The following is a 12,933-nucleotide window of genomic DNA, read 5'->3' as shown; positions in this document are numbered from 1 at the left end:
GCTAGAATCAACATTGAGTCAGGTAGATGCTAGAATGCAAGCAAGCTCCTTTGGCAAGTGCGTGGTTCTGCCGTGTGGCTAAGTCCCTGCTCTGAGTGATCACGGTACCCACGCAGCTGAGGACCACTCTCCAGGTTGATGTGATATTTATAGGTCATTAATGCCAGTCCTGCACACCATCAAAATACCTTGATATTTTTAAAGAGCTATTACTAATTTGGCTTTAGGTACTTTGTTTTGTTTGTTTGTTTTTAAGTAGGCTTCATGCCCAGCGTGGAGCCCAAGGTGGGGCTTAAACTCATGACGCTGAGATTGAGACCTGACCTAAAATCAAGGGTTGGACACTTAGGTGACCCTAGGTAAAAAAAATTTTTAAGGTATATTATGGTTATATTAGGAAAAATAGAGCTTAGAGAAACACAAATATTTGCAGGTGAAATTGTATGATTTGCTTCCAAATACTGTCAGGAGGCAGAGTTTCATGAAAAAGGATCTGGATGGGCTAAAACAGCCATGGGTTAGTAGCTGTTGGAGCTGATGATATATATAAGGGTTTATTAAACTATACTTTTGTGTCATTTCAAATTTTCCAGGAGTATTTTTTAATCCTGATTTTACTGACATGAATACAAATTTCAGAGTTTCTGAAGAACACTTCTTAAAGCAATACTTTAAGGCACATAGTATTGACATGAAGGTTTTAAATATGAATGTATTTGATGTGATGGGCATGGGAGAGGGATGTATATAGCCAGAAGTGTAGTCACGGTAATACTGTAAGCATAAAGTTACACAGCCCAGCATTTCCTGTTGGTGTGTTGCTTTTATTTCAGAAAGTTATGATTTGACTTAGGACAGTGCGTCTCAAAGTTGAGTGTGTCCCCAAATGCCTGGGAGGAAGCTGATGAAATATATAGACTTCATGCCTCATACCATAGAGATTCTGATGAGGAGGTGTGGAGTGGTACCCAGAAATGTACATTCTTAGTAAGCTCACAAGGTGATTTATTAACTACATTTACTGTTAGATTCTTATTTCGTTGAGGTAGAGAAAATACAAAATGCAGTGGGGAACTATTTTAATTAAGACTTTTTGTGACAAAAATGACTTCAAGCTTTCATGGGTTATTTTTAAAAGAAAATCTTTATGAATGATACTATTTACAAATCAGTCTTCACTGCCATTGACATTTCTTTTGTAATTGTTAACCATGAGAAAGAAATAAAGAGGCTAAATGATGACAATACTGGCCCCCAAAGTCATCTCGAAACTATCAGACTAATGGAGATAGTCGTTTGTACTGTGTTAGTAGTACATAACCAACTTTTCCAACAAAAGGTTTAGCTCTACAAAAGAAAAAAGTTGAAAAGCCTGAACAGAAGCCCTGGTTTGTGCTGGTATATTTGGGCCAGTTGGCAGTCACCTCCCTTGCAGATGGGGATCTTTTGCTCTCACTTTTGGTTGTGTTGTGTTGATGACACACTGCAGGGCATTTGGTGCCAGAGGTCTAGATGGTGTCATTTCCACCACAGCAAACAAGGAACTCCTGATCATGCTTGCTTAGAAATGTGATCAATAAACAGGAAGCATTGATGGGTAGAAGGAAGAGAAAGGAATGGGCACATACCGAACACCTGTTCAGCATCTGGTGCGTTTGTATATATTGATTCAAGGAGACAAAGCTGCTGCTGAGTGAATACAGAACTTCCCACTCTATATAGCTTTTCACAATTCTGTCGAAACCATGCCCAAAAATGACATTTCTGTTTATTCACTGTTAGCATAATAGGAATATAAATGAGACAGGGTGTTTTCCTGACCCAGACAATTGCAAGGACCAAAGGGTACTAAATGAAAACAGGTCCTTATATATAGTAGTTCTTTAAAAAAAAAAAAAAAAAAAGTAACCATAAAATGTGAATGGAATTAATAATAACATTTTCTTTTTTCATTTCTGAGGTAGTTGTCAAAAATTATGGCCAAAGACTGATGTCTACCAAGTAGGAGTGCTGTTGTCTCGACACTAAGTTCCTTGCCAATCCCATTCTTTAACTGTAGTAAGCTAAATGGGAAGGCAGTTGTGGGGATCTTAGTTTATATTCACATTTCTTACCTTTCAGATAAGGTCTATGGGCCCAGAAGAGTTCATTTTACTGCCATCAATGAACTACAAATTGTTCTCAAAGGCAAGTGTCAAATCTGTTTTATTCTCAAACATCTGTGACTCTCTTAGTAAACACACCCAGAATAAATTAATCTGGGCATTTTATGGTCTAGTAACGAATCTTCTGTGGCCTTCGCGAAAACCTTAAATCTAGTTTCTTTACCCTTAAGATACTGGACATGGGATAAAACTTAATGGAAATATTTCCTTTCTAAAAACTGAACTTCCGCAACCATAGCCACCCTGTCCAATACTGAGTGGGCAGGGTCTATCCCCGTGCCAAGTGCCAGGTCTGCTCTTCCAAAGGTGAGCCTGAAACACACAGCAGCAAGATAAGCCTATTCCCATGATCCCACCATTTCTACGGCAAGCCTGCTCCAAGGAGAGATGTTAAGTTCCATAGTTTCTGACCTTTGAAACCAAGCCAGACTATAGTGGTCTCATGTGCCAACTGTGACTGCTCACTGGAAATAGGTGCCGAGGCATCGGGTGATGGAATGGTGCTGGCGATGCTCCTTTTTTGCGTCTATAGCATAAAGGCATGAAATGGGTATACTGATCAGTGGTAGTGTTCACCTTCATCTAAAAGGGTAATGGAAGAGAGGCTGCTACTCCCACTCGAGGGAGGAGAGGCAAGACCCAAGGGTATGGCCATCTGCATTTTATATTCTGAACAGAGTGCTGGCTCTGGTGGATTTGTGGGGAGATTGGACATGTCTCCAGACATGGGTGAAGCCAATTGGGACACATAATTTAGACTAGTTTCTCCAGCTGGAATTTCTCCCAGGGAGTTCATGTAGTTTTTTTCTAGTGCCTTTAGTAAATTTTCAGGTGATGTCAACAGTCCCAGCTGACTTGGTGGGGCTTTAGGGGGTACTGGGACATGGCCACAAGAAGCAGAGTCAGAAGCTGCCTGATTATAGGTAAAGTTCTCAAAACAGATGCAGGGTCCAGGGCTGGAGTATCTCTTCTCTGTTGGAAGGAGGTAAAGGTAGGTGGGCTTGGTAGACTCAGTTTCCGTGAGTGACTTCCTAGTGCCTTCCTGCTTGTTTAGAACTTCAATAGAGTCAGGAACACAGTCCTTGATATTCATTATTGTTAGGTGAGGATTCTCCTGGAACAAACAAAAAACATGCGAGTATGAAATTGTGTGTGTGTGTGTGTGTGTGTGTGTGTGTGTGTGTGTGTCTGAGTATATAAAGTATGTGAAATGCACTCAGATCTTCAGTTCTGTGTGTGTGTGTTTCATCCTAGCCACAGGTTAACTGGAGGTGGTGTTGCAAACCAAAGGATTTTCCCAATGGAAGAAATCTCAAAGTTCCATTCACCCACTTCATGGCTACGGGAGCCAAGGTGGCTGTTGCTTTGTTATATCTTCCTGAGGAGGTCTAGAAAAGTATGACTACAGTCCCAACCCTAAATTGGTCTTTAATAGATATATGGCACACATATAATTTCCCACCATTTACCTTGGATTTTATTAATGACAGAACACTGCTCTTGTAAGGATCTGGAATGTCGGGATAACACTTCTCCTTCATCCTAGAAAACAGTGAAAAATTGGACTAAATTTTACAGTTAGTGACTAGTTAAGAGAACTCTGGAGCCAGAGTCCTGGGTTCCAAACCTGGCTCTGTCATTTAACTATGTGACCTTGGGCAGGCTATGCTCACATCTACTCATTGATTCAATGGAGGTAATTCTCCTGCTCACAGTGGTGGTGTGAGGACTGAATGAGCTGTGTGTAAAGCACTTAGAATATTGCCAAGTAGGTGTGCAGTACCAGTTTTAGCTATGTTATTGAACAGGCTCTGCAGTCTTTTCAGATGGCTATCATCTTCCTTACGTATCGAACTGGAAAGCAAGAGTGTTTTAAAATTTTCATATTTTCATCTAAGTCTCTGTCCTTTGCTTTTTCAGCACCTCTCATTACTTAATATGATTTCAAGCTTCTGAAACTCCTTTCTAGGTTTCTAGATTTTTTTTTCCTCTGACTTCTTGGATAAGTTCTTCCCCCACACACTTACCACTGACTTTTCAAGTAGCACGTGATCATGATGAGCAAAATGCAGAAAACCGTAGGGAGTAGGATACGTATCAGTGTAGGGGCTGGAGAAAAAAACAAAATGGTGTTTTTAACAAGTAGTTTTCCCTCCTCAAAGGAACAAAAGTAAGTTAAAATTGAAATAATTTCAGTTATTCTTCAAAAATCTATTCATGCTAGATTCAGTCTGATTTCTGGCTGTTGGGGTGGGGGTTCTATCAACCAACCAACACAGGGAACATCTGCTGTCAGCACCTTGTGACTTGGATTCGTTCCCTCTTTTATTTTTTTCCAGATTTTTAAGTTTATTCATTTGAGAGAGCACAACCAAGAGCACAAGCAGGAAGGAGGGTCTCAGGGAGAGAGAAAGAGTAAGAGCATGAGTGGGGGCGGGGGAGAGGAAGAGGGAGAGGGAGAAGCAGGCTTCCTGCTGAGCCAGGAGCCTGATGTGGGCCTGGAACCCAGGACCCTGGGATCATGACCTGAGCCAAAAGCAGATGCTTAATGGACTGAGCTACCCGGGTACCCCTCGTTTTCTCTTCTGACAAATTGGATCACTACTTCTAATTCTTCACTCCTTCCTCCTATTAGAATTATACTCCCTGCCTTTGCCAAAGCTTCCTGGTGGGCGGAGTGTACTTCTCTGCCCCTCACTGGGGGCTCAGCAGAATGACTGTGTTTGGCCAATGGGCTGGTAGTAGTTGTAATCCTAGTACCTGCTTTAAGTGCCCCTGCACAGGGGTTTGATTTGGGGATGGGGATGGGGTGGATAATGCCGGCATTCTGTCAGGGAGGGCAGGCCTGGGGAGATGCCCGACCCAGTGCGATGGGGCAGCATGGGGGTCTGGAGGCAAGCACAGCTCCTGTCTGAAGGGAACAGGACGCAAAGCAAGCCGCTAGCACCTGGCTCTCGGTTACGGCAGCGGGGAGGGGAAGGAAACCCTCCTCATGACCCCACTAGAGAAGAGTTTGCTCTCAGATCCATACTTTTGACAATTATAATTGGTTTTAAGATGTAGCTAAGTTATGGACTTAAAACTTTTTTGAGAACAAGCCTGGGGGCCTAACCATGATAGCTTCCAAGTTTCGGGCCGTTTTTGCTAAACTGCTATTGAAATGGAATCCTTGCATTCAGAAAAGTGCTCACAAAGTAAGCTCGAGGAATCTCACAATCTGAAAATAGTCATGGGACCAGCATCCCGGTCAAGAGAAAGACCATGCTCGGCTCCCCGGAGAGCCGGCCTGGGGTCCGCATCCAACCAGGGTCCCCTCCCAAGGTAACCTCTGTCTTGTCCGCTAAGAACACAAACGGCGTTTGCCTCTTTGTGTCAGGACACCCTGCAGCAGGGGTCGGGTCTGGCTTCCGTCGCATCACGTGGCGTGGCATTTGTGAGATTCGCCCCCATTCTTAGTGTGACTGCGGAGTGTCGCTGTCGTTGCTGCATAATTGCTGCTTCTTTAGTAATAACCGATATCATCAATAGAGAGTCGCAGCGAAGGCTAAGGGAGGTTTAGCATGAGTGAGGGAGATAAATGAAAGCTAGAAAACATACTTGAGGGAAAAATAATTATTTGTGTTGTTTCTCTCTCTCTCTCTCTCTCTCTCTCTCTCACGCGCACACACACACACACCTACCACCTAAAAGGAATACCAAAGCTGGAATAAAAATAGCCTAGAAATAAATTTAAAATTTTAAAATGTACCCTCAAACAGCAAGAATGCTCAAATAATGGAAATCGTTGATTGGAATCTTAATCTGACTCTGAGAGTTCTGACCTTGGCCTTGGAAACCTGAGGCCTGAGCAGCATGGAGGGCCCCCGCGGGCCGGCAGAGTCGCAGGTGTCTTCAGCGCTGGACAGCGCCCGGACAGCAGCTCTCCCTGCCGCGGCCATCCTGTCCCTACAGCTCCGCTGCCGGCAAAGGGACCCTGCACGAGGCCCAAGGACCGCGGGTCCCTGCAGGCAGACTCTCAGTCGGTCTGTTCCTCGGGGAGGAGCGTCTTCCACCATCCAGTATGGGATACGCGCTTCTCCCCTTCTTCCCACACCACCTTCCTGGTGGCCTGAGGTCTGCCTTTCCTGGCAACGGGGTCCTGCTGTTCTCCCCTCCCTCTTGTTTCTCCTTCCAAAACACATGCATTTTGAAAAACGGATCTCTTTATCTCACAACACCACCCACCCCCATCAGCAAACACCAGGCTCCTGAAGGAACACTTCTTGCCTCTGCCCGATCTGCAGCCAACAACCCACCCTACCTCTCTCAACTGCCCCCAAAAAGGCCAAGTCAGGAAGCAGCTGGCTCACCATTGAGGGAAACCAGCCAGAAGGCCGGCTGCAGAAAACACCCACCCTCCTCCAGACAGAAGGTCTGGGGCTCTTCCGAACTGGACACGAAACCATGCCTTGTGGGATTTTCAAACCATGTTGGGACTGAGTTCCAGGGACTGCCTCAGGGCCACCGAGACAGGCCAGAGGAAGGTTCCAGGTCGTGACAGTCAGACTGGCCCCACGGTTTTCTGGTTAATATAGTGGGGTTATGTACATTGTTTTCTGAAAGAGAATCTCATCTAGAGAGCGAGAGACAGAAAATTTAAAAACTCCTAATCTCAACAAAGCCAATGTCTGTGTGCATGTTATCTGTTAGCTTCCCAGCAACACCGAAGGGAAGAGTTGATTCGGGAAAACTCACAGTATTCATCAGGAGTTGTGACCTTTGCGAAAGCATCATGGGGGCCCTCGCCAACACTGGTGTACGGGGTGACCAAAAACTCATAGAAGGATTCCGGCTGTAGGTTTTCCACGACAAATGTCTTTTGTTCTGGGTTGTCAATTTTGTATTTGCAACACACTACATCATCTGTAATTAAAAAAAAAAAATCGGGAAAAATAATTATTAGCGATCCTGTGACAGGGCTGGGCACCAATACTCTTGTTGACTCGACACCGTCAGCATCCTACGCCAATCAAGAACTGAAGCCTGAGTCCATCACTCTGGGTCGCTGGTAAAATATTTAGGAGCTGGCAAGCAAAGCAAAGGAGACAAGGGGTGCTGGCGATCCAGAAAGAGCACACGAATCTTCCAGACACAGTAAGAGCTTGAGACTTAAAAATACATTGTAATAACCTTAACAAGGTTAAAGGAAAAAAAAAGAAAAGGGAGTTAGCAAGAAAGTTTCATCATTGGCAGGTTAAGGAGCTGATGGTACTCAAATGAGTCAAAAATACCAGGCACTTTGTTTTGAGTCAGTTACAATACTGACCCCTGCCCTCTTGCCCACTAATCTGTTAAGAGCACCTTGGACCATGCAAGAAGCATGCAAGAAGAGGGTTCAGCCTGGCCACGGTCACACATGGCCACCTTCCTTTTTTTTTTTTTTTTAAATTATTAAAGATTTTACTCATTTGACAAAGTATAAGCAAGGGAGAGGGAGAAGCAGGTTCCACGCTGAGCAGGGAGCCCGACGCAGGGCTCCATCCCAGGACCCTGGGATCATGACCTGAGCTGAAGGCAGACACTTGACCGACTGAGCCACCCAGACGCCCCTGGCCACCTTTCAAATGGCCTTGCAGAGTGAGGTCTTGAAAGAGTAAACAAACCAAAAATGTCACCTGAAAGAACTGCCTTCTCAGATCCTGAGTGGCACCGCCCAGCCTTGGATTTCAGGTAGACGTGGTACCCTTGTATAAAACTGGTTTGGGATTCAGTGGAGTAATTCTTCCAACTCAGAGTGAAGGAGTGGGAGGTCAGGTTAGTCATAACCACTTGAGGGTTGTCTGAAGGAGCTAGAAAAGGAAGTTGGGGTAAGAAAGTCATCACTGGAAATATTCTGCGAGCACACACATAAACTAAAAGTCGAGCCGCAGCCAAGTCTGGAGGCTGAGGGCCCTTCTGCCAAGTTCAGGGGTTTTCTCTCTTTCTCTAGGGGATTCATGCCTTGACACGGTTTGTGAGGGCTGGGAGGAGTTGAGCCATCTTCCTATCCAAGCCTGGCCTTTCATGGGTGAAGAAAGGGACAGCCGGAGACACTCACCAGCTTGCACGAGGTCACACAGTAGGAAAGAGAATAAAGGGTGTCTTAGACTTCACGGTGCTCTTGAATTCTAAATAACGTTTGACAGAAGACCCTGCCAGAGAACGGGCTGATGGGGGCATCTGAGGAGCTCTAGTCCCCAGGTGACAATGCCACGCCATCCAAGTGTCACTGAAATACTCCGAGCGAGGGCTCATTCTGAAAGCCTCCTGGGCCTGTTTCCCACACACATCGGTGCACAGAGACACGTGCACCAGCAACACACCTGCGCGGCACGCCCCAGACGGCTCCCACAAACGGAGCTGTGGGAGACGTGAGCCGATGAGTGCAAGGCAGGGGAGGTCCTGGGTGCCCAGATTTCAGCGGCATCAAATTGCTTTCCATTGCTGGTGGAATCACAGTGAAATTTCTAGGGGGTGATTTTGCAATATGTGTCAAAATTCTTGAAAATTATAAAAGAAAAGAAACTAAAGTTAAGCCTTTGACTCAAGTATTCTAAGACTTCATTTAAAAACCATTATTGTAGATATGAATGAAAAGATACTGCTAAAATGATGGGGACTCAGAGGTCATAAGAGACTGGGCTAGGGAGAAAAGGGACTGAGCATTGCACACGGAAAGACACCTGCAGATGAATTTTACAGTTTCTTGTTGAAAAACACTGTAACCATCCTACATGTCTACCAACGGGTGGTTTGACAAATGCAAACAACTGAACACTTTGCAATGATGTAGTTAGATAATACTGAGTGACAGGAGTAAAAAAACTGCATGGAGTAAGATCCCATTTTTATTTAAAAATATGTATCTGTACAGAGAAAGCAATACCTGGATATACATCAAATATTAACTGGATATTATCAAATATTAACTGGATATTTGTGTTTGGATGGTAAAATTAGCAATGAGTTTGTTTTCTTCTTTTGTGTAATATTTTATAAATGGTCTTTAATGAAAATGGTTTATAGTTTATGATTCATAATGTTAAGACCGAATTAACAGAATAAATGACACACTGAAAATTAGGAAAGGTGTTGAAATATTCCTAAACTCATGGCTGGGCTCTCTGGATCGTTTTGAACAAGTGTGCCCACAGACACATTACACACTGTCAACTTACCCAGTTCCTGGGAGTATCCTGTTTTTCTCGCTAATAAATAGGGAACCCGTTCTGTAGAAATTCCATAAATTCTGAAGTTGTATCGAACCCCCGGTCTGAAAGCATCTAGAGAAGAAAGGTCAGCAGATTGTCAGTAACACAGAGTGACAGTCTCTTCGTTTCTGAAAAGGAAGAGAATGAAAAATGACTTGGCTCCTAAATTTCCTCCTTAGAATTCCTGCACTGCACCTCCACCATCTTCCCTGTTTCCCTTGGCCTTGGAGTCCTCTACTGGGTCCCGCGAAGCCTGCAGGGCCTGTCCTCTACACTGACCTCTCCAACAAGAGCTCTTCAACGCCCTCTAGTCCGCGTGCATGAAATTCAATGCAGAAGGGGTGCGGAATTCAACCAGACACAGAAAACCATTTTTAAGTCTCTTGTGACTGACTCCAAGTCCCCCCAGGAAGACTTGTCTTCTCTTGCCCCCGTGAAAGCTGAGCATCTGGAAGGCTTTGCCGGCACCTCCTCACTTTGCCCGCACACCTGCAGCTCTGCAGTTCACCTTCAACACCAGCCACGCTGCCGCCGCCCTGCTCAAGCCAAGGGCAGCCTCACTTCCTCATTCCCCAGCAGCAACTGAATGTCCTCCCTGGCCTCTGGCACGCTCTGGACGCTGACAAGGCCCACATCTGTATCTTGAGCCCAGCAGATGGCGCTGCTGATCCCACCATGCAGGCACGAACCCAGGCTTCTTTGATTGCTAAACTGGCAATCTTGAAATTACAACTCCAATGTGGAAGGTAGGCCGTCAAGTTCTACATTTTCCACTGAAAGTGAAGGAGCTGACGATTGACTCCTACAACTCTGTGTCCTTCCCCAAACCCTACATTTCTTTGCTTTTGTAAAAGCTCTCTAGAAAGGCAGGGTTATAATGTCCCTTTGCCATTCATTTGAGACCACTGATTTCGAGGCGTGAGTTCATATAAATCATGAAAACCTATCCCAGCCTTAGGTCCAGATTATCTGTGTAAAAGGCCAAATCTTAGGCTACATCGTTGTAAAATCTGAGCTCTGAGCACCCATGCTGGATTTGTCATCTCAAAATGACTAGTTTAGCACCAACTAGCTGAGAGATGGTCCAGAGGTCCTAGTTGAACTTGCTCCGAGGCGGATGGAAAAAGATGGCAACGTGCGGGGTTCTTCTTACCTGAGCTCACAACTGTGCTTGTGACATTGGGACCCAGGTTTTTCCACTGGAGATCACAGGGCGGGTCCCGGGGTTGCTCACACCACTCCACAAGGTAGCCTGTGACGTGCCTGGGTTGGGGGTTCCAAGACAGAGGGAATCCATCCTCCGTGCCTTTAACTCTTTCTTCTTCAACTTCTTCTACATTACAAATAGAGCCATGCTTCAGACAGAATTAATCGCATTTTTTTTTAAGTTTTTAAAGAAGAAAACCAACTTGAGCATATACTGTCTCTGACAGTGAAGAGCCCTGTCACTGTGGTGGCTACAGAAGCTTGGGGACAAGGTAATGTTTTCCTGCCTCTCACTTCCCAGCAAATATTTACTTCTGCCCTTTGGATGCCTCTTGTCCTAATCTTGAGACCCAGCCAGACTTTAGTCCCTAAAACAAGGGTCAGCAGACTACTGCCAGCAGGGCAAATCCAGCCTCCAGAGCCTGCTTTATGACCCTTGAGCTAAGCAGGGGTTTAAGATTTTTAACGGGGGCGCCTGGGTGGCTCTGTAGGTTAAGCAACTGCCTTCGGCTCAGGTCATGATCCTGGAGTCCCGGGATCGAGTCCCACATCGGGCTCCCTGCTCAGCGGGGTGTCTGTTCTCCCTCTGACCTGTCCCCTCTCATGCTCTCTCTCATTCTCATTCTCTCTCTCTCTCTAGTAAATAAATAAATAATCTTTAAAAAAAGATTTTTAAGGAGTTGCAAAAAAAAAAAAAAAAAAAAAACAAAGAATATAGGATATAGAACAGGGGCCATATGACCTGTGAAGTCTAAAATATTTACTATCTTTCCCCAACAAATTACTGACACCATGTCTGGTGCTTAATACTTACCAAAAAATCTCTGTTGGCCAAATGATTAATGTGTCTTAATTCCCCCAAGTAATGCTGACTGCTCCTGGACAAACTACTACTTCTTTGATGGTAGGGGTAGAAATTGAGTGAGAACGACAGAAGTAAACAAGTTCAGCTATGTACTACGTTGGGTTCTGCAGGGATGTGCACAGTCCTCATGGTCAGGCTGTCACCGCAACCAATTTCATATGCCAGGGGAGTTTTCAACCGGAAACAAGTAAAAAGATCTCAATGGACTCCCGGTTCTACTGATTTCAAGCAGAGTCACCTTGGGGGATGAGAATTTCTCCTATTTCCCCAGGCTGCCTTTATAGCCTTCCACTGTTCATAGGGCAGCTGGTCACTCACGTGAGAGTACCCAGACCAAAGAGTGAGTGGGCCTGCCGGCAGCCGCTCAGAAAAGCAATCAATGAAGAGCAAATATTGCATGGTCCAGACTTAACTAAACATTTACTCATTACTCACCTACAACTTGAATTTAACTGGGCCTCCTGTATTTCCTTTGGCACCCCTAATTACAGCTGGACATTGGTGTGAAAGCACAGTGCTCTTAATTGTTCTAGACAATAACTACGGGATACCCAAAGGAACATGTAACTCTAGGTATAAGACAAAGGGTTCTCTGTGAGGTCTTTGTATACACCACCTACATGGCTTTCTTGTCTTCTTCCATTAGAGAAATAAATCTCTTTCACATCAAAGCTGACATTTTTCACTTGACTTATTCACACTGGCTAAAATTTCATCCCACACTCCGAACCATAGCCCTTATCAAGCTGCTTTTTGAAAACTGCAAATGTGTTTTGAGAAGCAGAGATAAAGGAGGGAAGGAGAAAGAAAATCTTTTTCTTCAATCATTTACACTCTAGTATGAATTGGTTTAACGTTAACAGTTGGCCTCTTAGCTCATCAGTGACTTTATCCACTGTGGTGATTTAAGAATGTGGGCCAAGGAAGGCTAGATAGAGACTCACAAGGGAAAGTATGCGGGGGTCTGAGGGCAGGGTATGGGGAAGGAAGGTACAGTAGAAGGCCCCCCAACAACCAAGTGCTCTGCAGTGTTGTTTGGACCGGGCCTCACACAGGCTGTCTTTATCAGCTCCCCAGAGTGATTAAAATGCCCACTTTTCCTCATCTTGTCCTAAAGAAAATAGAATATACCTTTTCATTTTCTTCTATGATTATTATTATTAACTTTTTAAGTAACTCATTTTTTATTTAAATTCAGTTATTTAACATACAGTGTACTATTTGTTCACTTTCTTTTCTTTCTTTCTTTTTTTTTTTTTTACAGAGAGAGATCACAAGTAGGCAGAGGGGCAGACAGAGAGAGTGGGGGAAAAACAGGCTTCCCACCGAGCAGAGAGCCTGATGCGGGGCTCGATCCCAGGACCCTGAGATCCTGACCTAAACCGAAGGCAGAGGCTTAACCCACTGAGCCACCCAGGCGCCCCCACTTTCTTTTCTAATGCAGTTTTGACAAGCAAAGATCATGTGA

The 12,933-nt window shown here is 44.7% G+C and overlaps 1 protein-coding gene across 5 annotated transcripts in view; it reads right to left on the bottom strand.

The window, feature by feature from the left end:
• OSMR (oncostatin M receptor) overlaps window positions 1–12,933 on the bottom strand; it is a 54,970-nt gene that overhangs the window by 1,892 nt on the left and 40,145 nt on the right. For 4 of the 5 annotated variants that reach the window (XM_059417029.1, XM_059417026.1, XM_059417028.1 and 1 more), the window contains 7 exons: window positions 10,548–10,727; window positions 9,362–9,466; window positions 7,820–7,993; window positions 6,900–7,067; window positions 4,193–4,274; window positions 3,635–3,707; window positions 1,063–3,279 (listed from right to left, as the gene is read on the bottom strand). In XM_059417029.1, the coding sequence (XP_059273012.1) occupies window positions 2,725–3,279; window positions 3,635–3,707; window positions 4,193–4,274; window positions 6,900–7,067; window positions 7,820–7,993; window positions 9,362–9,466; window positions 10,548–10,727 (1,337 nt within the window). In that variant the 3' untranslated portion in view covers window positions 1,063–2,724. Of the gene's footprint in view, window positions 1–1,062; window positions 3,280–3,634; window positions 3,708–4,192; window positions 4,275–6,899; window positions 7,068–7,819; window positions 7,994–9,361; window positions 9,467–10,547; window positions 10,728–12,933 lie in introns of those variants that run through there. The other variant, XM_059417031.1, reaches the window with a different exon arrangement.

This window comes from Mustela nigripes, chromosome 12 (genome assembly GCF_022355385.1).
Source record: "Mustela nigripes isolate SB6536 chromosome 12, MUSNIG.SB6536, whole genome shotgun sequence".
In the NCBI taxonomy this organism is placed as follows: Eukaryota; Metazoa; Chordata; class Mammalia; order Carnivora; family Mustelidae; genus Mustela; species Mustela nigripes.
Note: the sequence above shows the minus strand (reverse complement) of the source record. Positions and strands in the feature narration are given on the sequence as shown.